At 41.7% G+C, this 25,894-nt stretch overlaps 4 protein-coding genes across 10 annotated transcripts; all 4 read right to left on the bottom strand.

The window, feature by feature from the left end:
• Nucleotides 1–5,017: 5,017 nt before the first annotated feature.
• Nucleotides 5,018–6,945, bottom strand: LOC120953096 (uncharacterized). The gene is made up of 3 exons (XM_040372775.2): nt 6,794–6,945; nt 5,649–5,774; nt 5,018–5,502 (listed from the first exon to the last, which is right to left on the bottom strand). Exons 2-3 carry the CDS (start codon nt 5,757–5,759, stop codon nt 5,275–5,277), a joined length of 339 nt encoding a protein of 112 aa, XP_040228709.1. The 5' UTR covers nt 5,760–5,774; nt 6,794–6,945; the 3' UTR covers nt 5,018–5,274.
• Nucleotides 6,946–14,229: 7,284 nt separating this feature from the next.
• LOC120952703 (mucin-5AC-like) lies at nt 14,230–19,043 on the bottom strand. 2 transcript variants are annotated; one of them, XM_049606193.1, is made up of 2 exons: nt 18,058–19,043; nt 14,230–16,831 (listed from the first exon to the last, which is right to left on the bottom strand). In XM_049606193.1, exon 2 carries the CDS (start codon nt 16,828–16,830, stop codon nt 14,362–14,364), a length of 2,469 nt encoding a protein of 822 aa, XP_049462150.1. In that variant the 5' UTR covers nt 16,831; nt 18,058–19,043; the 3' UTR covers nt 14,230–14,361. The 2 variants fall into 2 exon arrangements, with proteins under 2 accessions (XP_049462150.1, XP_040228101.2); XM_040372167.2 differs by having other exon boundaries at nt 18,008–19,042.
• A 1,144-nt stretch (nt 19,044–20,187) lies between these two features.
• On the bottom strand, nt 20,188–22,280 carry LOC120950197 (glutathione peroxidase-like). Of its 3 annotated transcripts, none has more exons than XM_040368034.2 (4): nt 22,163–22,280; nt 21,603–21,819; nt 21,273–21,400; nt 20,188–20,446 (listed from the first exon to the last, which is right to left on the bottom strand). In XM_040368034.2, the coding sequence occupies exons 2-4, from the start codon at nt 21,799–21,801 to the stop codon at nt 20,258–20,260; spliced, it is 516 nt and encodes a 171-aa protein (XP_040223968.2). In that variant the 5' UTR covers nt 21,802–21,819; nt 22,163–22,280; the 3' UTR covers nt 20,188–20,257. The 3 variants fall into 3 exon arrangements, with proteins under 3 accessions (XP_040223968.2, XP_049461513.1, XP_049461514.1); XM_049605556.1 differs by having other exon boundaries at nt 21,603–21,911; nt 22,163–22,266; XM_049605557.1 differs by having other exon boundaries at nt 21,603–21,833; nt 22,163–22,266.
• Nucleotides 22,281–22,450: 170 nt separating this feature from the next.
• LOC120950196 (uncharacterized) lies at nt 22,451–24,978 on the bottom strand. 4 transcript variants are annotated; one of them, XM_040368030.2, is made up of 4 exons: nt 24,693–24,978; nt 24,038–24,278; nt 23,818–23,939; nt 22,451–22,878 (listed from the first exon to the last, which is right to left on the bottom strand). In XM_040368030.2, exons 1-4 carry the CDS (start codon nt 24,783–24,785, stop codon nt 22,681–22,683), a joined length of 654 nt encoding a protein of 217 aa, XP_040223964.1. In that variant the 5' UTR covers nt 24,786–24,978; the 3' UTR covers nt 22,451–22,680. The 4 variants fall into 4 exon arrangements, with proteins under 4 accessions (XP_040223964.1, XP_040223967.1, XP_040223966.1 ...); XM_040368033.2 differs by having other exon boundaries at nt 24,038–24,358; nt 24,693–24,800; XM_040368032.2 differs by having other exon boundaries at nt 24,606–24,722.
• Between the last annotated feature and the right edge of the window lie 916 nt (nt 24,979–25,894).

The following is a 25,894-nucleotide window of genomic DNA, read 5'->3' as shown; positions in this document are numbered from 1 at the left end:
CGTGTCTATATTCAGCCATCTTCTCCAAGATCTGCCGCATGTTGAAGATCTGGTCAGTGGTAGATTTTCCGTTTCGGAATCCTCTTTGATAGTTTCCGACTATCTCTTCGATTTGCGGGACAAGGCGATCCTGAAGGATCAGGGAGAATATTTTATAGTCGGTATTCAACACCGTAATACCCCTGTAGTTGTTGCAGTCCAACCTGTCTCCCTTCTTGTATATGGGGTAGATGATGCCGAGATTCCAATCACAAGGCATCGATTCGCTATCCCACACCTCAGACGGACACCTTAAGGAAAATGTTAAAAATCTAGGAACATATAAATGCAACGACCATGAAAATGTGCATACATTATCCTAAATTCATGTTTTGTCAGAAAATGTGTTGAAACTTTTAAGTTTCTATCGATTTTTATGTTTTTTTTTCATGAATTAAAAACATTTGTAATTTTTGTGTGTAGTTTTGACATGTTTGGGTAAGACGGACACTTGATATGGAAAAGATGGAAATCTTGAAGGGTAAGATGGGGTTGGAAATTTATTCGCAGTAATCAAATTAGATCCACAAGGGGCGCTTGATTGAGAATTTGTTTTGTTCATGAATTTAACCATTTTTGCATAAAATATGCCAAAAATGTTCTCAAATTTGTTGTTTTACTTTCAGGTTTAATGCTGTATTGTTGAATTATTCGAAAATTACCCTTTTCATACATTTATGAGAAGTGTCCATCTTACCCGTAGTGTCCGTCTTTAACTATTTTCCCTTATATCTTCAAGTTACATTGAACAGAATAACCTGAATATTATTGCGAAATTTGAATTGAAATTTATTTATTCTTGATTAAGTATCTGGACGCCGTATCCTACATACATCACTTAAAACTAAAGGACCTATAGCTAATCGCTCGTATGATCTAGAGCAGCGATGTCAAACTCATTTGATTTGATTTGAAAGAACGTTTGTAGGAGATTATTTTCATTTGTCCATAGGCCTCTGATTTCTTTTTAAAATATGCAAGCTGGTTTAATCATTGCAGAATAGTCAATTTCATGTTGATATTTATGTGATTTTAATTATCAGTATGTTTTTGCTGGTATTAATTGTAAACAGCAGTTTCGTAACATTCCCTATTACGGCGACCAAATTCAGTTCTATTAGCGCCTAATTGCAGTCTTTCTAATTGCCAACCTTTCCCAAAACAATATGCCATAAAAGTGCGAAAGCTTACGTTTTTCATTCCTGTTGATTGAGTAATTTTCTTAATTCTTACAAGTTTTTTTTCGTATAAAATTTGCTGTTTTGGCCACCAAGTACCTTGATTGATTGTTTAAAATTAAAAAAGTACTGTTTCAAACCCACATAGAGATTTATTTTTATTTTGTTTATTTTGTTTGTTTATTTTTATAGAGACTTTGAGCTTAGATTTTTTTATAGAGACAATGGGCTCATTCGCCTCTTTTAATCGGTCGATTAATTCTAAAACTAAAAATCTAAAGGCCGGGGTACATTGTCCGTACTCGCTAGTGTAAATTAGATTTTCACTAGCGGATCTGGCGGCGGCTAGTGGAAGCTTTTTTGGTCATCAAGGGAATGGTCGAATGGTTTTTCACCGTTTTTTGTTGCGAAAATGGCTGAAATAGGCAGTTTAAGTAAAAAACATGGTAAATAACATATTTTCTGAGGCGGCTCCAAATTGTTTGACAAAACGCATCGGTCAACCAGATGCGCCAGATGCGCTAGTGAAAATCTAAATACACTAGTGATTTGTGGCTTGCATTTGTGGCTTGCAAACACCTTATACCGGGTAGTCTCGGGTAGCTTTAAGTAGCTATTCGTTGATTTTATTTAGAATGTTTGTCTGTTTTCATGAACCAAATACAGATGACTAACATACTTCCGGACATTCACAATATTGTGTAAGTTTGAAGCTAAAACGCGAGTTCTTTCTTCAGAGAATTGTTTATCAAATATTTGTTACTAGCAAGTTTATTCATTGGAAAAGGTATAACAGAATTTTAATTATTTATTTTTACCATTTTACTAAAATTTGTCCGGAATTGAATGCATTTTCATCAAAATAAACCGTTTTGGGGTTTCTTCTATAACTAGAACAGTTTTAACCGAACCTAGAAGTCCGCCGAAACCGATCGAGAAAGCGAGCAGAAACGTCCGAAGAACCGATCGAAGCTCTTGATTGATTGAAGCGTTTACGGTCGTTCGAGAGAGCGCGCTGTATGTGTTTATTTATTTCTGACAATAATGCTCCGGTACGCGACCGTGTTGGCACAAAAATAATAATGGCTGAAAAATAGTTCACACACACGTTCTTTTTCTCTCCTCCTTCACGTCTTCCCCATCCTTTCACCTCGTTTTATCATTGTTGGTTTTATCAGCTACATTGAGCGAGAGGTTGAGCAGTTTTCGATCGCTTTGCGCAGCGGAGAGAGAAGGCAAGAAAAACACCGAAAAAAGTTTTATTTTCATATCTCAGGTGCCTATAATTGACTGACATGTAATAACGCAAATGGTTTTACAAATAAATTTGGCTCAAGTGGTCGCGAGCCACACTGAAAGACCTCGCAGGCCACATTTGACCCGCGGGCCACCAGTTTGTCAACTCTGGCATACATTTGACTCTCTACCGCACTCTATTTTGTTCGCAAAACTCGCGAAATTGAGACTTCCCGCTTTGCTTCTGTAGTGACTGAGATTATATCTCCTAGATCGTTCGTATACCGTCAAAATCGATAAGCACCTCTTTAATGAGATTACAAGTGACTCGGGCATAATCTAAAACTGCAGCTGTATTCCATTCTTCGGAGGGAGGAACCCGCTTTCAGCAAAATACTACATAGAGGACACTGTTGTCAAAAGAGAAGCAAGTGTCAAAGACCTTGGTGTTATGCTTGACGCGAGTTTGGCTTTCAAAAAGCATACTGATGATATCATTGCTAGAGGAAACCAACTGCTTGGTGTCCTTTTCAGGACAACCAAATGATTTCGCGATCCGGTATACATCAAAGCCGTCTACTGCAGCATCGTTCGTCCGATGCTAGAATATGCGAGCGTGCTCTAGAGCCCTACAACTATTAATACTATTGATCGGAAGCTATTCAGCGCAAAATTACTCGCTATGCTCTACGCTTTCTTCCCTGCGCGACCGTTCCAATCTTCCAGGGTATGCTGCACAGTGCCGTCTTCTAGGCCTTGAACCTCTTGCCGTAAAGAGATATAATGTACAGTGCCTTTTCATCGATGGCCTTTTCAACGGTGTCTTCGACTCATCGTCTCTGTTGTACCGCATCAACATTTTTGGGCTGGTGCCTAGGACTAGAAATACTCTGCGGATACCTCAGCTTCAATCCAGTGCTGGTCGGTCACACCCTATGATTCGTTTGTCTGCGGAGTTCAATGCTAGCTTTGAAGCATTTGACTTTGGGATATCTTCAGCGCAGTTCAAAGATAGCTTCCGACTGCTGCCATGCCACTTTTGTAATAATTGCTTTTGTTGTGTAACGCCTTTATTTAATTTGTAAATTTTGTAAATTTCAATGATTTTTGTAAACGGTTTCTTTTTTTAAATCTTCAATTAAGCCACTGTGCCCGTTGAATTAAATTAATGATAATAACATCGAAGGGCAAGTCGATTACACTTGAAAAGACATAAAAAGTTTTGAACATCAAAAGCAAAGGATCCCTGGCACAATACAAACGAAAACAATGTATACAAATTGTCTGTTTCTAAAATTTTTATTCGGGACTTACATATTGACAGAAAGCAACAATTTAGATGTATATATGTGACCTTGAATAACATCACAATACTTAAAAAACAAACATGCACTGTGCAATTAGTCTTCTATTATGTAATGTTTCCCTATACGAACAGTATTTCTTCATTGCCATACATTCATTCATTCATGCTGCCGTTTTATCGAAATGCGTGTGAATTTTTATTGAATAGTTTCTAACCTGTCAATTCCACTTACTTGTGCAGGGAACCAGGCTACTGACGCATGCTTAATAATTGGACGTACAAAAAATCAATACAAAGATTTCAAGCACAGTGGATCGTGAAACATTCTACTTTTCCTTAGAACAATACCTAGCGTCCTGTTAGCTTTGGCTATTACCAGTCAACATGTTTGTCCAAATAAACTTTATTTTCAAGAAAGACACCTAAACCATTTACTTTTTCAGATTGTGGTAGACGCTTAGAGGTCAGAAATGGAATAAACAAACGTTATTAGGGCACTAGAACAAGTAAATAAAATCAGTGTAGATTGTATCAACTTGCATTGCTTTTAATACTAAGTTTGTTGCTGTATATTTAGAAATTGAAGATCTGTTTTATACACCGGAAAAATCCAGGATTTCTTTCAGAGCGCTTCAGGCGCTTCAGAATGAAGCGATTTGTAAACATTATTCCAGGACCTAATTCCAGATAATTCCAAAACTTCAATCCAGGAAGTTTTTACTTGCTTTGGGATGTTATCGACACATCTGGATAAAATTGGTTTTAATTAAGCAGCTGATGAGCTAACTTTGATCTTTGATAGTCAGAATCGAAATATTCACAGAATCTGAAGGAACAAGACATAATACTTCATCAACATTTTGGCTTACCACGGGTAAAACATTACTACTCTGCGCGAATAAGGCTAGCAAAAGCAATGCCAATCTTGTATTCCTCCGCTAACATTTGATCGTCAAATGTCTTACAGGAGGAGATTGCGTCTCATTTTCTGGTCAATAAACCTTTTGGGGCAGGATCGAATCGCAATTTAGATTTAGGGAAATATAATTAGCTATGAAAAAGATGTATGATGAAGCTACGCGGTGCAAGCTAACACAAGAGTTATAACCGGAACGATTTAGTATACCGTGGACACATATGCCAATAGGTGGATGGTAGGAGTCTACCGAAACAATGGACACCAAGGAGGAGGTATAAGATCTGTCAAAATTGTTGTCAATCAAATTAGATACGAAATTGAGGTCCAATTGATCATTGATAATTCCACTGATTTGATTTAAATCATAATAAATAGTTTATTGGCACAATAAATTAACGACTATTTACATATGAACATAGACACAAACATCACAAGCATTCAACCGGAAAATAGCATTTTTCCGGAACACGCAGAAAGTAGGCAAGTTGAGCATATATTGGTGTCCCTTTGGATGAGGTGGTCTGGTGCACTGATCATTGAACTGATCACTGACATCTCCGTCATCCGAGTAGTTTCTGTGTGTGTGTGCGTGTGCTTTAGCGGCGTCGCACAAATCCGGCATTCTTGAAAATCTTCACGATGCGGTCACGCGGAATCTTGTCGGCTTCACGCTCGAAGACAGGCATCTCCTTATCTCCGAACCACGACTGCTTGGCTAGTGCGTCGGCAATATGCGGGTTCTTGTAGAAGTTGTTGCGGAACTGATCCGGATATTGCGCCTCGTGCAGGGCATTTTCTACCACCGCTGGATGAGCGAGGGAAGCCTGTAGCCAAGAAAAAAAAGAATGTGTTAAGCCTTTGTAAAGAAAGCGGGCCAAAACTGGCGAAGCAAAAAGCCCTTATTGATATGCAAGCTCCCGGTTGGTACGCTTCGGACATGTGATGTAACGGCGAACCGGCATGTACTTACCTCTCGCACGGGAGCCGGTTGGTGCAGCGCGAGCGGGATTGGTTGGTTCAGGAAGACTTGGGCCGAGGCGCACGCAAGCACGGCAGTCAGGGCGATGATGATGCGGTTCATGTTGGAAATTAGGTGCTAAAGGAAAAGGGAGGGTAAAGCAGAGAGTAAAGAAAGAACATTAAACGAAACGCTCAAAACCTGCTACCCAACGAGACCGGCTGAGATTAGTTTCACTTTCGTCGAAATTTATAGACCATCTCCGAGTGCGTGGTGCGTATACGAGGTCGGACTTATCGTGATCCGTCTCGAACCAGTGACGTAATTCCCCACCCGGTGCTATCAACCGATTGCAGCTGGGCGCTGCAATGCATAGGGATTTGAAAACGCAACTGCATGCCAAACCGACGCGCTCAGTCCGGGCGTAAAAATTGCAGTTTGAAGAAAAACTTCATTTTATGTAACATGCAGCATTTAACCTCTGTTAGACTGTCCGCGCACGATGCAACGAACCGAGTTGCGCAATCTACACCCAACCCAACCAGTCGTTGTCAATCGGTTGACAACAAGCTGGACCTGGAAATGAGGAAAGCACACACCAGCTCCATGTATCGCTGCTAAACCCAACCGAAAACCGTCTAGACGCACTGAAGCAGCAGGAATATTCTTGGTTTGGTTGGGATCAGCTTCCTTGTAGCACTCTCTGCGACACACAGTTTGTTGTAATTAAAACCGCGTTCGAGGCCATCCAGTAAACTGGATGGAATGCCAACCAATTGCACTACTGCTCTAGTTCACTCTCAGGATGGTATATAGTTCAAATTCGCCACTTGGCACACATTGCATAGAGAAAAAGTTAATAGAATCAAGTGCATTGTAGCGTAGCGTGAATAACTTCACTTGGAACGATGTTCATGTTTTAATAATAATTGTGTGCCTCAAAAACACGATTGCGGCAAGGCAGCCATCGTTAAAGAATTTCGCATTTTAATCACTTGTAAGCCATTCTCGTTCAGGTTCTTCACTTGACGCACCGTTGAAGTCTTTCGTTCTGTGTCACTGATCATGAGCGATGTAGCATTGTTTGTTTGTTTTTTTTATACCGATTTAAAACACTCTTCCGCAAATGGTACGCGCTGTTTACACTTTGCACTTACCAGGGTTTGCTTTGCTGTAGCACAAAAGACAGACGTTGTGTCGAATGAATGTAACTGGAAGCTCACACTAAACTGTCGACTAGAAAACGGGTCGGGTTCTTATATATGTATGGCTCTGTTCGCTGGCGTCCACACTGCGCCGCTGAGGAGGTAAGCAGTCATTCCTCTCGCCGTTACTCGCGACCGTCATGCTATCGCTATCGTAGCGAGCAACCACTGCACGAGGCAAAGGAGAAGGCTACCGCACGACCACCGGCTGTAGGCGGCGTGAGCAAGAGCGTCGAGCCGATAGTGTTTGAGGAACCGATAGGAGAACCATTCGATGCATGGTGCGGTGGTGGCTGGTTACTTTTTGTGTACTGTATTCGCTAACGACGGCTCCTGCGATCCACCGATTGGAAGGGATATGGACCGCATGCAGGCACGTGACTCTCGCGATCCCGATCAGTGACCGATCGTGGAGACACGAGGACAGGCACGTAGTTAAGAGCGCGGTGTGGGTATCGGTTATGTTCGCAACCAGCGGCGTAAACTTCCTTTTTGCACTCAAGGAACAATCGATAAAAATTTGTCTTGTCTGCGATCGTGTGCTTGCCTCCCGGGTCGCGGAAAGGGTCACCTTTTCGGGGATGGAGATTGTATGCCTGGTTTTTTGCCTTTTTCTTGAACAATCTGGCCGTTGTAGGCAGGGCCGAACGTTGTGAGTTCCTTCCCAACTCTAATAGCTACAATACCGGAAGCGTCTGGCAAGCAGCAGGTTGTTTACCGACAGCGCCACAATTTGAAGATCAAGGTTACGGTACGGTTTGCAAGAAAGTATAATCGCACGAAGCGTTGCCGGAGCGTCGACACTGTTTCGGTGAGTCGTTTATGCTGAGGTTGGTCGCAGTCGTTCGCGCGCCGAACGTGACTCTAATTATTATGTTGCTACAGACAGATGGCTGTCATGGCTGTGTGGGCAAGCAGATGTTACTGTATTTGCGCATTTTGTATTGCCTAAGGGTGCGTAAGCGGACTGCGACACGATTGAGAGTGGGTTCAATTAAAGCACAGCAAGTCACACGAAGCGAGTTTGCGTCATTTATCAATACAAGGATGTGCACCTCCTACTGATATTGGTAACGATTAAGTAATCAAGGCAATGTTTGTTCATTTCATGCAGAGCACGTGTATAGCAAAAATATGTTTTTATCTTTAAGCCACTTGATAGTAAAAACAATAATTGTTATTTGCTAATGGCTTTATTGCCTATATTGCTTGGTCAAAATTGAAATTACCAACAATAATCTTCATTGTTTGACCCAAACAAGAATTTGTAATTTTCTGCTCTAAAATAGACAAGAGGTTAAAGGTAGCGTTATTTATCCTGAAGCGTTTGTTTTTTTAACAAAAGCATATTTACTTTTACATATGTTTATTTAACAAAATCGTGTTGGTATAATGTTTAACAGCTATCCAAATCCAATTTATCTAAGACATTATACTAAGCAAAACCTTTTTTGCCCGTTTATCGGGCATCGAATATGACCTGTGCGATGCTAAATTACTTTGATCCAATGTGGGAAGTGCATCGAGATCGTTGACCCAAACGGCGAATCGAAAACAAGAGCAAACGAGTGAACCTAACCTGTGGTCGCAACCGCAACCGATCGGCAACTTTATCCAAGGGCACCCTGTTTGTTGGCGTACTTTAGGCGATCGGTTGAAGAACAGTATTTATGGCTGTACCGTACGGAAGCCGGCACCGCCAGTTCCGTTCGCTCGACCGAATTGTCACCCTTACAGGGCTTCGGAAGCCTTCGGGCAATTCCGCCGCAACTAATCAGGGTCGGTCGACCAACTTGCAGCCCAGCATCATCGGCCCAGCAGCAGCTTCTACCAGCAAAACCGTCGATCGGCAACAGGAGAATCGAAAGTGAACCTCTTGAATCATGCTACCAACACTTCTACTTCGCCATCGTGAGAGAAGCCCACACTGCTCAGGCGTAGTTAGCGTACACTAAAGATCATTACCGAGGTCAGACGAATTGGCTGAGCTGAGGTCGCAGCACTCGTGCTCGATCGTGATCTCGAACGTGCACGCGTTCGCGGTGGTTCGGTTTGCCAACCCACTGTCGAGAATGGTGAGTGATCTCGCGGGGAGGAGGATATTGTTATATATTTTTTTACCCTTGCCTTTGCTCGCTCCACTCTTATCAAGTGAGCTCCGCTGGTAGCAGGTTACTTCCTTGTCGGTTCCTTTCACTTTTTGCTTCTGATGTTTTACATGTCGATTACCCCAGTGGTTTATTTTTATGGTGGGAGCAGTTGACGAACCGAGGGAAGTCCACACGAAGTGCCGTTCGGTTTACACGAAATTTACCGTTAACAACATCATTATAAACTTTTCGTCACGTGCGTTTGGACGTGAAAATGTGCGTGAAGATATTAGTGAAGATCATTGGGCTAATGTTCTGATTAATGTGTGTGAATGATGTAGCCACATTAAATAAAACATATTTTTAATTATCATCTGCTAATCTACTAAGATTGCGAATTTCACAATTTGCATAAGTATCATTTCATCATCTCCATGCAACTTCTTTTTTTTATTATGTGTCGAACGTCTGTATATGTTGTGATTATCGATGCAATGAATGCAGTTGCTTTTTAGTATTGCATGCCATAAGCGATGCGCGACAGTATGAGTATGTGATACCTCTATTAGGAAATGTCATAGCCTCGCTCTACTTAGTTCAATGTTTAAACCTTGCATAGTTCTATATTATTTCCCTTTCCACGATTAGATAACCTTTCTCACTAGCTCACATACTTGAAATGAAACCGCTAAAGCTGAAAATGTATGTAAAACACAGATTGCCTAACAAGCTTTTCGGTTAATTAGTTGCAATTCATAATATTGCATGGATCTGATTTCAATGTAAAGGGTAATCATTCTGGACTGTTCCTCCTGAATAGAAAAACTCGATGTATTCCATGTTTATTTATTACCGCAACATGTTCGGACGCATTTGCAAACTAGAAACAAATAAAAAAATCCTTTCCCGTTTTATAAGTCATTTTTGTATGGGCAGATCCCTGCGCAGTTTTGAAAGTAAACAGAACGAAGTGTTGCTTTTGAACACATGTAGCAGCAACATTTGCATAGATCCGAGTCTTGCAAATAAAATTGATAAAACGATATGCTTCACTCTAATGATGTAATTGTAAAAAAATATTAATACTGAAATAAAATAATTATTATTTTGATTTTTTTATTAATTAAGTTACATTTCAAATAAAATTTTAAAATTGTGGCCGATTTCTTGACTTTTCATCCACCGTGCTACAGTTCTTCATGTGATTTCAAGGCGTTGAAAGCGAGTGCGTAACAACGGTTTTACCATCGGACATCATTTTTAATCGACTTGCGACGATGGTGTACAGTAAAGTGCAGAAAAATGGTACACTTTTGAAATTTTACGTTTGATTATTTATTCATATATGAAATGTTTACCTTGTACATTTGGTTTACTCTGGTTTTAGTTTTGTATTTTTGTAAGAGTCATCTTAAAAATTGCTTCTACGAATGTGAACTTGTTTGAAAAGCTAAGATCGGATGCCTACTATCCGACTTAGCCAGTGAATAAAAAAAAAACCAAAACACTAAGGATCGTTTTGTAAAATATCGATGGGTAGTAAAAATTTTGTTCCATATGTATGTCTTCTTTTAAGCTGGTTTCATTTTTATGGTTAGATTATTACGTTTGTTTCTAGTAATTTATAGTAATAATAATAGTAATCTAACCATTTATTATTGACAACGGTTCTCTGACTAATTCATATTTATTTAACTGCTTGTTAACGAATTACTTTTTCATTCTACTTAAGTGTTAATTGACTTTACAGTTAAGTAAATGAAAGATGATGCTTGTAAAAAATAGACGAAGAATATTGGACTTTTCCAGCCTTGTAAAATTACAACTTTTGTGTTAGGATGTTTTTAGATAATACCCATTACAGGTTATCTTGTAAAATGTTCAGTACATTCCATCAACGAAAAACTAAAAAAGTTACAGTTTTAAGATTAACACAGTTTTAGCAATACGGCAAAGCCGTCCCTCCTAAATTAAAAAAAAAACACTGTGCCGTTTTTCTTGAAACGAATATTTTGCGAAAATCGGTACTGTAAAAATTCCCGGCTAACAGTAGACATCTGGAAATATTTTTTTAGCAGTATTATCTCTGCATAAATGTTGACTAATACTTACTACTATTTGTTTTATACGTAAAGTAGTAACTCATTTTTGATCAAACAACACTTCATGGCTATCGAAAGATTTAAATCCTTTTGTGCAGAAACTACACTTTGCCATCAAGTTACATTTTCATTTTCATTTTTTAGATTCTAATTATTTTTAATCGCCAATGAGTTCCTCAAAATTAATTCGTTTTGTAGTGATTTTAAAATAAGATATTAAGTTATGCACTTTTTGAACAATTTTTGTTATTAAATTCTTGATGAAAGTGGTGGTGGTGCACCAAATTTAATTTCAATTCATCCTTTACTCCTCTAATGCATGTAATATGCATGTAATTTCCTAAATGAAGCCATTCCATTCGTTACGTTTATTCTTCCTACGTTATTCTGAGTTGTGGCCGGTCGCGAGTTACAGTCGTTGCAACTCGCACGACTTACTAACATGTTCGTCAGGTGTTCGAGACATACATAGGACTGACTATCATGCTGTGGGCAATTAACAAGTCACTGATGATGAACTGAACTGAACTAACAATGGTTGTTGCGCCAAAGCAGAAGAAGTCTAACTTTTAATTACATTTAGGGACTTTTTGTCGTGCGTTTTAACTTAACAACAATCCAGAACATTAGCTTCTAATTTGTAATATTCAATTATTAATATTCAATTCGGATATGATAGTTGACCATTATCGTTCTTTCGAAAGAAAATGAAATCAGCTTTTATACATAACTATGCTAATTGGTTTTGATCAATATCCCGTGTAATTCATATTAATCCGCGTTATCCAATCATTGAAACAGAGTAACGTTCGAGCTGAAGGTCAATGTCAAGATGCTTTCGATGTCATACAGGCGAGCGTAACGCCAAGCTTTCACTTTCGGGTGCCTCCCGTGGACTGGAAACCTGTTGATGAGCATCAACCCGAGCAGGAGTGCAAGCGCGATTTAACTAACCGGAAGAGGAATCATGAATCTTGCAGTGTCCTTGCTTCCTTTCACTTTGTACGGTCCAGATCAGTGCATCTTCTATGCAGTCTGCACTGCTTCATGCAACACATTCCACACCCTTAAACAATCCTCCCAAACACCTACCGCCTGGAAATGCCCGGTCGACCTTCGGCAGAAGAATCCCGAAAGGTTACTTGCTCGTCAGGCTTAGAGTCATCCGGTGACCGTGTTTTCCCCCAGCGTAGGTTCGCTCAAGAAGCTTACCACGCTCAGCAAGTCGCGTGACTGGGACAGCCATGGAAGAAGAGGTCGACAAGGAGGCGCCGTGCGTTTCCTGGGCGGTAGTAGAAGATATTTTATATAGAGCACTGTCGTGGCCGGTGGAAAAAGTAACCGATTGCTCTTTGCGATTGCAGATGCTGTTGTGGCGTGGCAAGAAGGCCCTGATCCCGTGTCGATGCGCTTCCAAAATGGGACAGGTGAACTTTAAATCCATCGTGCATCCTTGAAATGTGGAACAAACGGACACTCCGATGAACGAATAATAGTAATAGTAATAATAATAATAATAAAATAATAAATACTCGCTTTTTCACCACGGTAGACTCAAGTTAGAGTTCCGGAAAAAAGGATTAGCACAAAGCATAAATTTTAAACGAACAATAGAATTTTACTATTATCGATCTTTATTAAAGTACAGACTTTAACGGTAACGGGATGCATAGGTTACGAAAAATTCGAGATTTTGAGTCATCGTTCCTTCGAAATCACTTCCATCACATGCCATTTATTTGCGCCATTCTTCGCTAAAAGGCGTTGTTCGCGTTGTTCGTAATGAGCACGTGCAGCGATGCAGACGCGCGTGGCTCTGGAAGGGCCATGCTTCCGAAAAGGTCTAGGACGTCGAATGCGCTTCCAGCTTGATTTTGTTACGTTTTGCTCTGGTTTATTTTTTTGTGCTCCTTCATCCCATGCATTGTGGATTCCGGAGTGGATTGCATTTAACCGAGTGTATGTAACAATCGGTCACCACCAAACTGGTCTGTCGTGACCAGTGTTGCGAACGGTGATAGTCGTCGACATAAAATTTTACAAAATGATACATTTTGAAGCATCGCATTCTAGATCCACGCATTCATTCGACAATCACGGACAAAAATATCATTTGACACGATGATATTTTTTCTGCTACAATCATTTGACTTTTTGATTTTGCCGTACCTCAAGTGAACTAGATCTTCATCGAAAATGGGTCCTTTTTTCGTGTTTTCGCGTGAATTTCTATACTCCTGTAAGAGAATACCATTTTCCTGGTTCACTGAGTGAAAATATCAAGTGGTCTAATGGCTTAGTATCGGTAAACGCACGATTAAGCAGTTCTGGATTCTCACTGATAAATGTCAAATGACATTCATTCTACATTTTTTGCAATCATGTCATCGCCAAAGCATTGATTGTTAATGCACAAATGATTGTCGCTTTTGGAAAGTCGTGTCATGGTAACCATGAATATCATGATCAAAAAATGATTTTGACACCCGCTTACTGCGAATATCATAAAAAATGTCGACAATTAACAACACTGGTCGTGACATTTCGTCTGCATCTTCGGAAGTATTCATTTGACCTGTTTCGTGTGCTCGTGCGTTTTCATAGGCGTGAAAAGATCGTCTGCAGTGTAATGCGAGGAATGTTCTGGAGCAAGTCCAATGTCTTGGGATAATATCAAATTCAATTAATTGAACTGTGAATTTTCAAAGCAACGTATTCAACGTTCAATAAACCTAAATATTTTCGTGTGATTTTATTTACTGGCGATTTATATTGTGCAATCAATCACTGTTGATTATTCTTAGAAAAATTAAAACTCAAAAAGACATGAAATTAAAACTGCAACAATATATTGAAAATGTTTTGAAAATGCTGCACACTATTGTGTTATTATCAATTCTTGCTTTTGTTTATTGTTTATATGTGCTGCTATGCAACATTGCGTGAATTGATACCTACCGGATTCAATGTACAAAAAAAACTTGTGATATTTTAATTTTCAGTTTAACGGAGTATAAATTTAGAAACCTTATAGCACCACTTTTTGGGAAGAAAAGTATGTATTACAGTAACACGAAGTACTATACACGATTTTAACACTTACCAAAAATATACTGTAAATGCTTACAAATTAAGATTACTTCAGAAGATTCAGAAGATAGCAGAAACAGTATTAATTTTCTATAAAAATAGTGATTTATTAAAACATACAGAACAAACGATAAATATAACAAAAGCGGCAAGCTGCCTACAAAATGCCGTCTGTTGCTTGCTGTGCGTAAATGGTATTGTCTCGTGCGGTTCCTGAACCAAACGCAATTTCGCTAACCTACTGATCTCGATCATCGGCGAATGCTGGTGGCTTAGCATTAACGTACACCGGCGGCTGCTGTCCTCGATCGGCACGTTCGGTCGGGGTCACTTCGCTTACATCCCGCTTGTGCTCATACGGCGGAGGTGCAATAGTGGTCGCGTACCCTTGCTCACGCACCTCGACCTCCTGCTCGGTTTCCACTGGACGTGACACGACAATGCGCCGTATGTTGACGGTGCGTGACGTTTCCTTTGCATCGCGGGGAGCAGGCGTGGCGGACAGGACACGGCTACGCACGTACGCATCGATCAGCGTACCGGAGGTGTCTCCTTTCGGTCCAAAGCCAACCTCCGCAATCGAATCCCGCTCGGACAGCAGCTTGATGAACTGTTCCTGGTTGGCATGGATCTGTTCCTGCGTCAGTCCCTGTCCAACAACGACCGATTGCGAGGTAATGCCTGATGTAACACTTTGCGATTCATACGCCGTCCGTGCCGAAGATGTGCTCTGAGAAGTGGAGTCACCCGTTTCGCTGAATCGTGCCGACACAACAGTGCGTGGCGTGGTAGAAGAGATGATCGTCACGGAGCGCTGTGGCGTACTGCCGCTGGACGTTGAGCTGGAGCTGGAACCGACCGTCGACGGTACGTTGGTAGTGCTCGGTGGGAAAGTAGTCGTTGGGAAGGATCCACGGAAAGATGGCCCGAAGTCGAACGCACCCGAAGCGGTCGATGGATCAAACGCAACGATGTCGCTTGCCGGTGTGGTGCGTGTGGCATAGCTCACCTCAATCGAAGACGATCCACCCAGTCTTGTCTGAGTTTGTTCCTCCGTGCCGCGGTACTTTTCGTGATGGTAAACGAGCGGGGTAGTGGCTGAAGTTGTGGCCGCGGTAACCGTAACATCTCCGTCATCAGAATCCGTGGAAGAGTAGTCGGAGTAGTTAGTTCCGGCACCGCTTCGCGCATCGATCACGATCGAGTCGTCGTACTCATCGTCATAGCTTGGGTAGGAATCGGGCGTGGCGCTAGTCGGTGGTGTCGGCGTCGTAGTGGCCACGGGTGGCTGTGATGGTGTGGTCGGCGACGGTGTCTGACCGGTGGGTGGAAGATACTCAGGCGCTTTTCCATTACGATCGCAGTCGTCGTTAGTGGTGGCGGGCGTGACGGGATAGAGCGGAGTAGACGATGGAACATGGAAAACGGTGGCCGGATGTGCTGTGGTGGGATGCGTCGCCAAGAGAGCTGGCGAATGCTGATCTACGTAAGCTACATGGTGCAGCAGATGGCCAGCATTAGCCGGATGGTACACGAATGGATGGGGCGCCAGGTGGGTGGCGTATGGGTTGATAAAAGCCGGCTGCTGGTGACCATGGTAGATGGCATGGCCCTGCGTGAAGTAAGGCCTTTCGCTTGGTGCATTGGGTTGCTGAGGTTCGATAAACTCAGCATCCGAAGCCTTGCTAGTAGATGCTGCCGTCTTTTTAGATTGGGCGGCGGCCGCCTCAATGCGGTCGTAGGTGCCCTTCAGCGGCGGCCGTTCCGTGTAAACCGTGGTGGTCTGCGTAACGACCTGGGGTCTTGCGACGGTACGCGTTCCATAGCCTTCTTCCTCGATGTGAACTTCCGGCGCAGGGGCCGGAGCACTGTACACGGGGCGCTTCTCCACAAACGTGGTGGTGGTTTTGGTAGTCTTTGTCTGTGTTTCCGTTTGCGAGATCGGTTGCTCCAGCTCCACCAGTGCCGATCCGACAGGACGAATGATGACGCGCTCCTCGATATCGTAGAACTGGTTCTGGATTGCTGGACGGCGCACCTTAAACTTACGGGACCGTACCACTGGGATTTGCTTCTCCTGGGGCGGGATGTACGTTGGACCGGTGGTGACGGTTTTGGTGTATGTTGGCGTCACCGGCACTGGGACCGGCACGTGAACGGGCACGTGCACTGGGACGGGTGTCGGCACGGGCACCGCGACATGATGGTGATGGGGAACCGGTGTCACGGGTACGGGAACGGGTACGGCAGCTGGCGTGTGATGGTACTGGGTAGTCGAAACCGATACCGATGGGACGGACTGGACGGTGTGGGTAGTGGGAACGCTGGCACCCTGCACACCGTACACAAAGGATTTCGGTTCGTAGACACGCACCGTAGGGCTACCGTATGTAGTGTGGTACTGTACGGCCGGAGTGTAACTGGCCTTGCCGAACACGGGCTGAGGCTGTAGGTTGTAGGAGTAGTAGGTGGGGGCTGGGGCTGGCGTCACCGAAACTGCTGCCGAGCGTGCGTCAACCAGGGTGGCGGGAAGTGCGGCCGACTGTTGCACGGCGGACGTATATCGTACCGGGCCGGCCAGTAGTCCAACGTGCTGCTGCGGGTTCACATACGTCACCCCGGCTGGACTGTGCAGCGGAACTGTCACGTAGCCCGCCGCGCACAGCTCCAGCAGAGCCAGACACGGCACGAGCACCTGTAAGAGCATTCTGGGAAGAAAATGGGCGTACAATGGTGAATGATATCCGTTAAAATGTTATGAAATTGAAAGTGCGTCGAGCCAGTGACCCGATTGCGTAAATCTAGAGGCGTCACGATTGGCGCATAAGAAATTGGCGTTCGATCAAACAATAGTCCCATACGCGAGGGATGTTAATGTGGCACGTAGCCACGTGGTGCCCCACGACTCACGAATGCACGTTTCGATTAACACAAGCTGTAATCCTCAGAATGGAATTTATTTATGAGCAAGTGGGCAAGAGTGAGGTTTAGCTGAAGTGTATTGGTATTTACTTCTTTCAAGTTTTTTTTTGGTTGCCCACTGAACTAGTTATACCTCCTAAAATGTCAAACAACAAGGTCTGGAAATGGCCTATACAATCTGTGTGAGTCAGTTATTACAGGAAATTCCTTCTTTTTTATGTCAATCCAAGAAGTTGGTTCGTACTTCCCAGTTAATTGGCAAGATTATTAAAATGAATACAATAAGGCTAATTTCTTGTCACAAATTCAATGGTTGAAAAACAAAATCGTTTGTTTCGTCAAATACAATATGACATTTAAATCGCGTAGCTGGGGTATGATTAGATCATTAGCTTTTGGGGCAGTGGCATTTAGGGAAGATTAACAACCCCCAAAAAGCATCCTGAACTGGTTTTCAGCACAAACGATAGAAACAACTTCAAACTTCTAGCCACTTTACCGTGATCTTTACACTTTGTTACTGTTTAATTCTAACAGGTTTAAAGCATCTGGCACTTGAAAACGATGCTTCGTGATGATGGAATATTTTCTGTATATTTGGACGTTCAAATTTGAATAGTTCATAGTTTTGGAAAAATGCTAACAATGATGTAAAAAAACTGACTAACTTAAGAAAACCATTAGACGCTAATCAAAAGATTTTTGTTTTAATTTTTAAGTATACTAATCAATCATTGTTTGACATAAAAACTTCAAATACTTTCTATAAAACACAGTGCATTATTCTATGTATCTTTAAAACATGCAGATAAAATTAAACACAAAAATCTTCACAATTTGCAAACTATTTTTTATTAAAAATTAAAACATATTTTTTAAACCCATTGTACGAACAACATTTTTGTTTGGAATATTCTTGATGCATTTTACACAACTGCACAGACAATTTTCTTTTGACTCACTTAATCACTATCCGCTCCAAAAGATCCGGTACAACTTAACTTATACTAACTTGCTACAAGTTTTCTTGCACAACAACACCACTGAGCTGTGAGAAATTGTCCACCAAATCCAGCCAAACACCCGAGTGTGTCTCACTGCACGCGCTGCACTGAACCGTACTGACTAACTCGATCGAGTGATCTGCTTTTTATAGACTTCCTTCCTTATGCCAAGAGCTTTCGCGCGACCATCGATCCTTTCCGAGCTTTTTTCGGATGGCGCGGTGGCAAGGGAAGACGCTCTCAGCAGTGGCTGCCCTCAGACCGGACTTGTAAGGAGGCACAGCACGGTGCAACTTGTCGTCGGCTGGCGACTGCGACTAGGGCGGTCTCTGTATGCGTGAGCGATGCTTATTTTCACGCTCTGCATCAGCAGCATTGTACTTGGACTTGCACTTGGGACACGACGCATCGGGTTGTCATAAACAATCTCGTAATCACTCGTAGAGCCATTGCAGTTACGCGCAATTTGTTCGTTCCTTACCAGTTCGTTTGGATCACAATGTTATATACTATTGCAAAGAATCGCAACGGGAAGAAGGATCTAGCATTTGTTCCCTCCATCGGAGGCGTTTGACACTGGAAAGCATCGTATTTTTTTGCCATGCTGCTGAGATGATAGATACCTCCAGCCGGTTAGGGATATTTCAAGGTCGTTCACTTGTTGTACGGTGCTCCAGTGCTCCAATCAGCGGGTTGTTTGAACTTCAAGCTATTATCACATCCCTGCTTCCTGTTCCTGCTCTGGTACTTTGGTAGGTTGATCCTCTTTTGCTCTAAATTATAATGCCCAAGACATGACCACTAAAAATAAAATATTTGTAAATACTACAAAATCGATCTGTGACACGCTCAAAACATGTTTATATTTAAGTTAAATATCGATGGAATTCAATTGTCTTGTAATTTATATCATTTTATAGCTTTTGTAGTTAAAGTGTTGAAAACAAAATTAATGGACCGCATGGAAGATAGAACTTTCCTTTTTTCTTTGTGTTAGCATTTAAACATAAAATATTAAGCAGCCAAAGGCGGAAATATCATTTTTAAAATGTACTTAAATACTTCAATATACATTGATTTTTACAATTCATGTAAAAAATATGTAAGCTATTCCAAGTACTGTCACATTTGAAAAATCGCGTCATTTGAGGATCGTGAAACATAGAATGAGACTGTTGAAACTGTTGGTAAGTTGGCATTGCCAAGATGTTATACATTGGTCGGTCACCACCAGCACAGTGAAATAAATGAAACCCATATCTCAAGATGCTATAAATAAAAATTTCAACATAAAATTGCTAAGTTAAAATTGGTTTTACTTGAATAATGGTTAAATATTCAAAAAGTACACTCATTGAAAATGTATGTGTTGAACATATTTGGTTTTATATATACATAAGACTACATAAGACATCATGCCCGTCGTAGGTTCAAACCTCGTATGAACCGTCCTTCCGTAGCAAGGACTGAATATTTGGTTGCATGATACCAAAATAAGTCTTGAAAGCTAGTAAACGCCGAATAGGCATGTTACATTAATTGCATGCAATGTGGTCGTTCACGCAGAACCACAGTATGACATTTAAAAGTTTGGAAACTTTGTGGAATTTGAATGTTAGAAAACACATTTGGTTACAATCAACCTGTTTTTGCTCCTCCGAGTTGTCTGGTGTGCGTTAATCTTTAAGTCTCGCCTACAGCTGTGTGAAGAGAAGAAGTTAAAGCAACGGCATGCCGGTTATTGGTGTTTGTTCATGGAGCGCACGTGGACAGCCAAAATAAGAAAAATAAAAAAAGTAAAATAATAAAAGTATCTTATTTGTTTTTTTCTACGTTTGGAAGATATTCGATGATGCCTTGTCAAATTTAGGTACCAAGTCCATACCTAACCATAGCAGTGTTGTCTTTTATTGTACGGTCTTTACAAATGAACTTATGCATAATGAATGCTTTAGGTACGCAGTGATGGTTTCACTAAATATTTTGTTTAATGTACTTCATTAAACTTTAATCGCGAAAGCTTCAATGATGCGTTGGCAATATATGAATGTTTCATGCTCAACACATTTTGTGAATGAAGTCAACGACTCGTTATGGCATACAAACAAAAACAGAAACGCTGGAAAACTAACACAAACTTAAACAGCCCGCAGCTGGCAGCTGGTTTGTTCTATGCTTTATTTCTAGTAACACGGTTAGCAGCACAGTTTAGCGTAACAAATTCTCGACCATGTCCTCGAGCGTGTAAGGATGAATTCCAGCATTTAACCTTTCCACCGGTACGCCTTGGCGGTCGGTAAGAAAGATGGTAAAGTTGCTGTTGATAAATCCTCCGCAGTTGCCCGGTTTTTTCGCCTTCAGATACTTGTACAGTCCGGGGGCTTTCGAGCCGTTCACCTGTTGATTTGGAGCAAGACGAAAAGTAAAGCTAAAAAGTATCGTACACAATTCAGAATTGAAGAAGATAGAATGAGAGAGGTGTAGATGGAAGCTGAAAAAGTTTGCATAAGGAAAGTGATTAAATTCTTAACGTATTCTAAAACCTTACAGCGACAGAGTTCTGTATGGTGCAGTCTGAATCAGATGCATGACCAAATGTAACGCTCAATTTATATGTATCAAATACATCGCTGCCTATATGGAAGAGAGCAAAAACAAAAAAAAATACACCCCATCTTCAGTGTGCCCACTGCTAAGGCAAGACAACAGCAAGAGACAGCTCGATGTTGTGTCGAGAAATAAAACGAACAAAAAAAAAATGAAAAAGTCACAAACATACAAAGTCCAAATAAAACCTATCGGCTGCGGCCGAGGAGATGCCGAACTTGATAGATAACAGTGAGAAAAAATGTGCCCGAAGGTCAGCAATTAATCATCTGGCACTTGCGCGATGGGCATGGCGACACCCGGCGCCCTTAAATGAAGCTATGTGACCCAGATCAATTAAGATGAAAAGCGCGTGCGACGATAATCGTCGAACGCTCAGCGGTTCAAAGCTTGATGATAGTATGGCGACAACAAAATCGCATCTATCCGCACATAAGGATGCGTGAAACGATCGCTGTGAGAAAATCTCTCCACCCAAGAACACTGCCCACCAAACGGTGGAGGGGCTTCATCGTCCAACCACCGGTGCATGCGTACGGTATGCTCTTCCTTATTTGATATCTATCGCTGCTACCCTCTCGCGGATGCCAAGTACGGATCGGATGCTAGTTCTTACCTCAATCTCGGTGAAAATCTCACCGATCATACCGCTGCTATCGGTGCTGCTCTCGAAGCGCTGTACGATTTCGTCCGGCGATTCTTTGGAGCCGAATTGGAAGCATGGGAAGAAGAGGACGTTCAAATCTGCGATGCCGTATTGCGACGGTGGAACATGGAGGATGGGGGTGGTCGATACGAAGCACGATTTTGGATGGAGGTAAAAATAAAAAAAGATGTTTGAAAACTGCTACTACAGTCCAGGCAGTAACGCCCTACGAAAGATGCTGACATTGGCCTGAAAGTACAAAACCATGCCGGCACACTGGGCGAGGTGGTCATTTAGTACCTTTTCGGGTGTCGTTGTGATACTTTCGGAACAGAGGCGTGAGAAGACTCAACACCTTCTCAAAGGTGGCATCCTTGGTAGAGAAGTTCACGATTAGGCACACCGATCCCTGGTAGCGGTCGAGCGAAACCTCATTACCGTTCAGATCGGTGACGGTAAATTCAAAAATTGATTTTGCTTTTTCCGGTGGTGACTGCATGGCTTGCAATGAATTGATCTGCGATAGAAATTCTCAGTGATGAAGATCGTAAGCTGGTATATTCACTGTTTAATAACTACGATAATTCAAACTCCATTCCACGCCACGTGCTAATTGACCTCACAGAAAGGTAAAATTATATTAAATACTGTACCCCGACGACAAAACACAACACTGTGCGAGCAACCGTTTCACTAGCGACCCGGTTAAGGAGGTTAAAAGGTTGTTGTCACACGACACGATGGGACCGTGTGCGTAAGTTGTCCAAAAACATCACTGCCGATTTGAACTTCCGCATCAGTGTTCCGCGTAACCTCGCGCCACCGAATGCATGCAAAAAACGCTTTATTCAAATGCTTACCTGTGTTTAACTGTTTTTGAAGAATTTTTAACCCAACCAAAACCACTCTTACCAACTAATCTACTCGTGATAACAATTCGCGCTGTAATGGGAATGGTTCGGGACACACTGGTGGATTAAATAGAATCGGTACGACCGCGTCTGTCGATGTGTTGTTCTATACCACGTTCTGTTTTAGTTAAATGAATAATGTAAATTGGCTTTTTCCTGGTTGTATTGATAGACGTGCCTTACCATTTCTTTCTACTCTTTGGGGACTATACCCGCACACATAGACATACACACATGTCAAACTACGGAACAAAGTGTTTATTTTTTTGTGAATTTTGAAAACACTGGTATGTTAGATGAAAGAAGCAGCTGAAAAGAATACACAGTAATACACAGAAGCAGCACATGCATGAAGCACGTGTCGTTTAGAGAAGCGTAACACAAATGCAAATGCTCGTACCACAACTACAACGAACGATTACAAATTACAATCGTTTGGTTCGTTTGACCTTATACTGTTAACATCTCTACGCTTCCAGCAGCTTATCGATATCCTTAACGATACTCTTAGGCGACGTGGTCGGTGCGTAGCGGTCCACCGGCTGTCCGTCCTTGTTTACCAGGAACTTGGAGAAATTCCATTTAATTGAATCACCCAGAATTCCACCCTGCTTGTGCTTCAAATATTTGTACAACGGATCCGCATCGTCTCCGTTCACCTTAATCTGAAAGTAGTTAGAAAAATGTATTCTTTTAATTTTTGGTTAACTTTAATAATCAGAACCATATCGCCGACTGATCAATCTTTGAGAATTATTGTGCAAAGTATGAAAAACGTTTACCAAAACTCCATTATGCAAATACCAATTCCAATATGCGAATCTAATTACACGCCCTTCTCCTTTTCGAACAAACCAATATGTATGATAAACATGCTTCCAACAGTTTTAAACACGATTTTATTGATTCTCTCAATTCATGATTCATAAACAAGCAAATTCAATCAAGCAAGTGCATTTGCGACCTTAACAACTACCATTACTGTCCCCTGACTGAGCCCCCTTGCCAAACTGCAATACTTTTTCGGCTTCCTGTTTGCTCCCCCTAGCCCAGCAGCTTATCAATGTCCTTCACAATGCTGCTGGGCGACGTTGTAGGCGCATAGCGATCCACCGGCTGACCGTCCTTGTTTACCAAAAACTTGGCAAAGTTCCACTTGATCGAATCACCCAAAGTGCCACCCTGCTTGTGCTTGAGATATTTGTAGAGCGGATGTGCGCCGTCACCGTTTACATCGATCTGGTGGAATATAAAAGATGTGCCGGAAGAATGGAACATACATCAGGGCTTACTTCAATTTTGAATGGAAAGTTCTTTAGCGTCCTACACTTTGAATAACGTATATACAAAATATGTGCCAAACTGCATGCAAAAGGTCTCACGTAGCTCTAACAGATCGAAGCACTATTGTTTGCTAGCGGAACGCTAAATATTGTTGTATAATAAATTACATGCTACCTACCCACACACACGCACATAAAACTAATACGCAGTAGATGTACGGAACTGTTAGTACTAAGGTAATCGTTTTATCGACCGAACGCAAGGACAAACGCAGTACTAACCTTATGTACACACAGAGCAAACAATGAAAATTCACATACCTTAGCGAAAACGTCTCCTACTTCCGCTTTGGCCGAGCGAAGATGACACACCATTTCCTCTCCGTCGCCTTCCGGCATTTGGCCACCGAACTGATTGCAGGGGAAGGACAAAATTTTGAAATCTGAAATCAAACACAATGTATAAACATTGCATCACAATTGGACCCCTCTCCACCGTTCGCGAATGTTCTGGAGGCCAGAGTCCCGCGGGACCACCTACCCTTATCCGCGTACTTCTGCGATAGCTCGGTCAGCTCGGCATAATTGCCCTTGGTTAGCCCGCACTGGGAGGCAATGTTGACGATTAGCAGCACCTTGCCACGGTACTTCTCCAGACTGACGTCGGCCCCTTGCGAATCCTTCACCGTGAAGTCGTACACCGATTTAGCATTCTTGTAGTCTTCCATCGTGCCGTCGGTTTGCGTTGTCGTAGACTGACTGTAGAACCGATTTACTCCGTACTATAAATGAACCACGGGCAAAGAAGAAATATGTACTGCGTGAAGGGGGGGCAATCGGACCATAAGCGATATGCTCTTATCTGTAAATATTGAATGATGGGAAAACGTGCACAATTGCTCTAGCTCCACACGCGCGGCGCGCGGATAACGCAGCACCAACTATCGTGACCACAAACAAATCGAATCGCATGGTGACTTGCAATAATCGCATGTTCAGACGAAGGCATGAAAATGAGTCAAGCGTATCTTCCACACCCACACGCACACCCGCGGCCCCGTAATGCCCGGGACCGGACCACAACTTAGGCGCAAAGTCCAAATACTTACTGCTATTAATACACCCACTACGAACAGAAGGACACTTTTCGTCGAAAACATTCGTACCAACGCTTACTGCTGATAAGAATTACTTACTTGATTTGGATACGAGAACGCACAATACTGAAATCGCCCGAGCGTATTACGTCCGATTGTGGCTAGCGTACGGAAAGTTGTGAAATTCGACATTAAAACAAAATGGATTGTTTATGTTCGCCGTTCGACACCGGGCAGTTTTCAGTGTTTACTTGAAAGACCGGTCACTCCAGTTCGCGTTCTGCGTGCGTGTGTGTGTATGTGTTGGTTGGAAATGTTCAACTAAAATAAAACACTGCCGATGAATGGCTTTGTGATTTTTGAATTTATCTGCCAAAATTGTTTCGTAACAATTGGCAACAAATTTCTTCCAATTTCGTTACCTTTTTTGTAATGTCTGTCCAAAACGAAAACAAAAACAAAACACAATTTGGTGAATTTGAGAGATGGAGAACGTTTTTCGAGCTCGAAAAATGTAAATGACATTTTTTCAATAATTTCAATAATTATTTCATCTTTCTTTATTTTTATTGCACTTTTTTTAATTTAATTTAGTTTTATCCATGTAATGGTATGATTTTATGAAATTTACTCGTGTTATTTTCACTGATATTATTATTGCTTCATGGACATGAGACGGAACATTGTGAATGTGGTGAATGTAACACTTCATATTCACCATTTGTTAAAAAAATTAAATTCACCAACAAAAAAATCGTTATCTGCCAGTAAATCATCGTTATCTTAGCTGGGCATAAAGTAAATGATAATAGCAATACAGCGGCTAAGCTTTACGAATGTATATACACTACAGATAATTTATATCATTAACTTTAATAACTATAATCAAAACTACATCTTTACATCTATAACTAACCACCTGTGGGTTATACGTTTTATACAAGGATTTACATATTTATTGTGAAACAAAGCCTTATCTTATTTTATGATTTTACTTGTTGATTTGGTCAGGTTACAGGGCTCTGCTACTAAATTTCAAAGATCCCCTCAATGGACCCTTATCGGCCCTTGAACCAACCATGGACCCATACCGAGACAATTTTATCGTAGGAATCAGCGTAGAAAATCGCGTAGGAATTTTAGTAAAATTTTTATGGTGATGATAGCAATACTTGTTTTTATTATTGTTATTATTATTTATTTTATAATTATTTGCCTCACTGGGCTTTACAATTTTTACTTAAAACTAGGGAATGAGGATTGAGGGATGGGAAAGATGTGTGGAGACAATAGATGAGGAC

This window comes from Anopheles coluzzii, chromosome 2, assembly GCF_943734685.1.
Source record: "Anopheles coluzzii chromosome 2, AcolN3, whole genome shotgun sequence".
Classification (NCBI taxonomy): domain Eukaryota; kingdom Metazoa; phylum Arthropoda; class Insecta; order Diptera; family Culicidae; genus Anopheles; species Anopheles coluzzii.
This window is presented reverse-complemented; position numbering and strand designations above follow the sequence as displayed.

Excerpts from the sequence above, each read along its gene's own strand:
- LOC120953096 (XM_040372775.2), bottom strand. The coding sequence starts at position 5,759 with ATGAACCGCATCATCATCGCCCTGACTGCCGTGCTTGCGTGCGCCTCG. Across the intron at positions 5,503-5,648 it reads AACCGGCTCCCGTGCGAGAG|GCTTCCCTCGCTCATCCAGC; the intron begins GTAAGTACATGC and ends TCTTGGCTACAG.
- LOC120952703 (XM_049606193.1), bottom strand. The coding sequence starts at position 16,830 with ATGCTCTTACAGGTGCTCGTGCCGTGTCTGGCTCTGCTGGAGCTGTGC.
- LOC120950197 (XM_040368034.2), bottom strand. The coding sequence starts at position 21,801 with ATGCAGTCACCACCGGAAAAAGCAAAATCAATTTTTGAATTTACCGTC. Across the intron at positions 21,401-21,602 it reads TCACAACGACACCCGAAAAG|ATTTGAACGTCCTCTTCTTC; the intron begins GTACTAAATGAC and ends ACGGCATCGCAG. Across the intron at positions 20,447-21,272 it reads AGATTTTCACCGAGATTGAG|GTGAACGGCTCGAAAGCCCC; the intron begins GTAAGAACTAGC and ends CCAAATCAACAG.
- LOC120950196 (XM_040368030.2), bottom strand. The coding sequence starts at position 24,785 with ATGTCGAATTTCACAACTTTCCGTACGCTAGCCACAATCGGACGTAAT. Across the intron at positions 24,279-24,692 it reads CGTTCTCGTATCCAAATCAA|TACGGAGTAAATCGGTTCTA; the intron begins GTAAGTAATTCT and ends GTTCATTTATAG. Across the intron at positions 22,879-23,817 it reads TAGGAGACGTTTTCGCTAAG|ATTAAGGTGAACGGAGACGA; the intron begins GTATGTGAATTT and ends AACTACTTTCAG.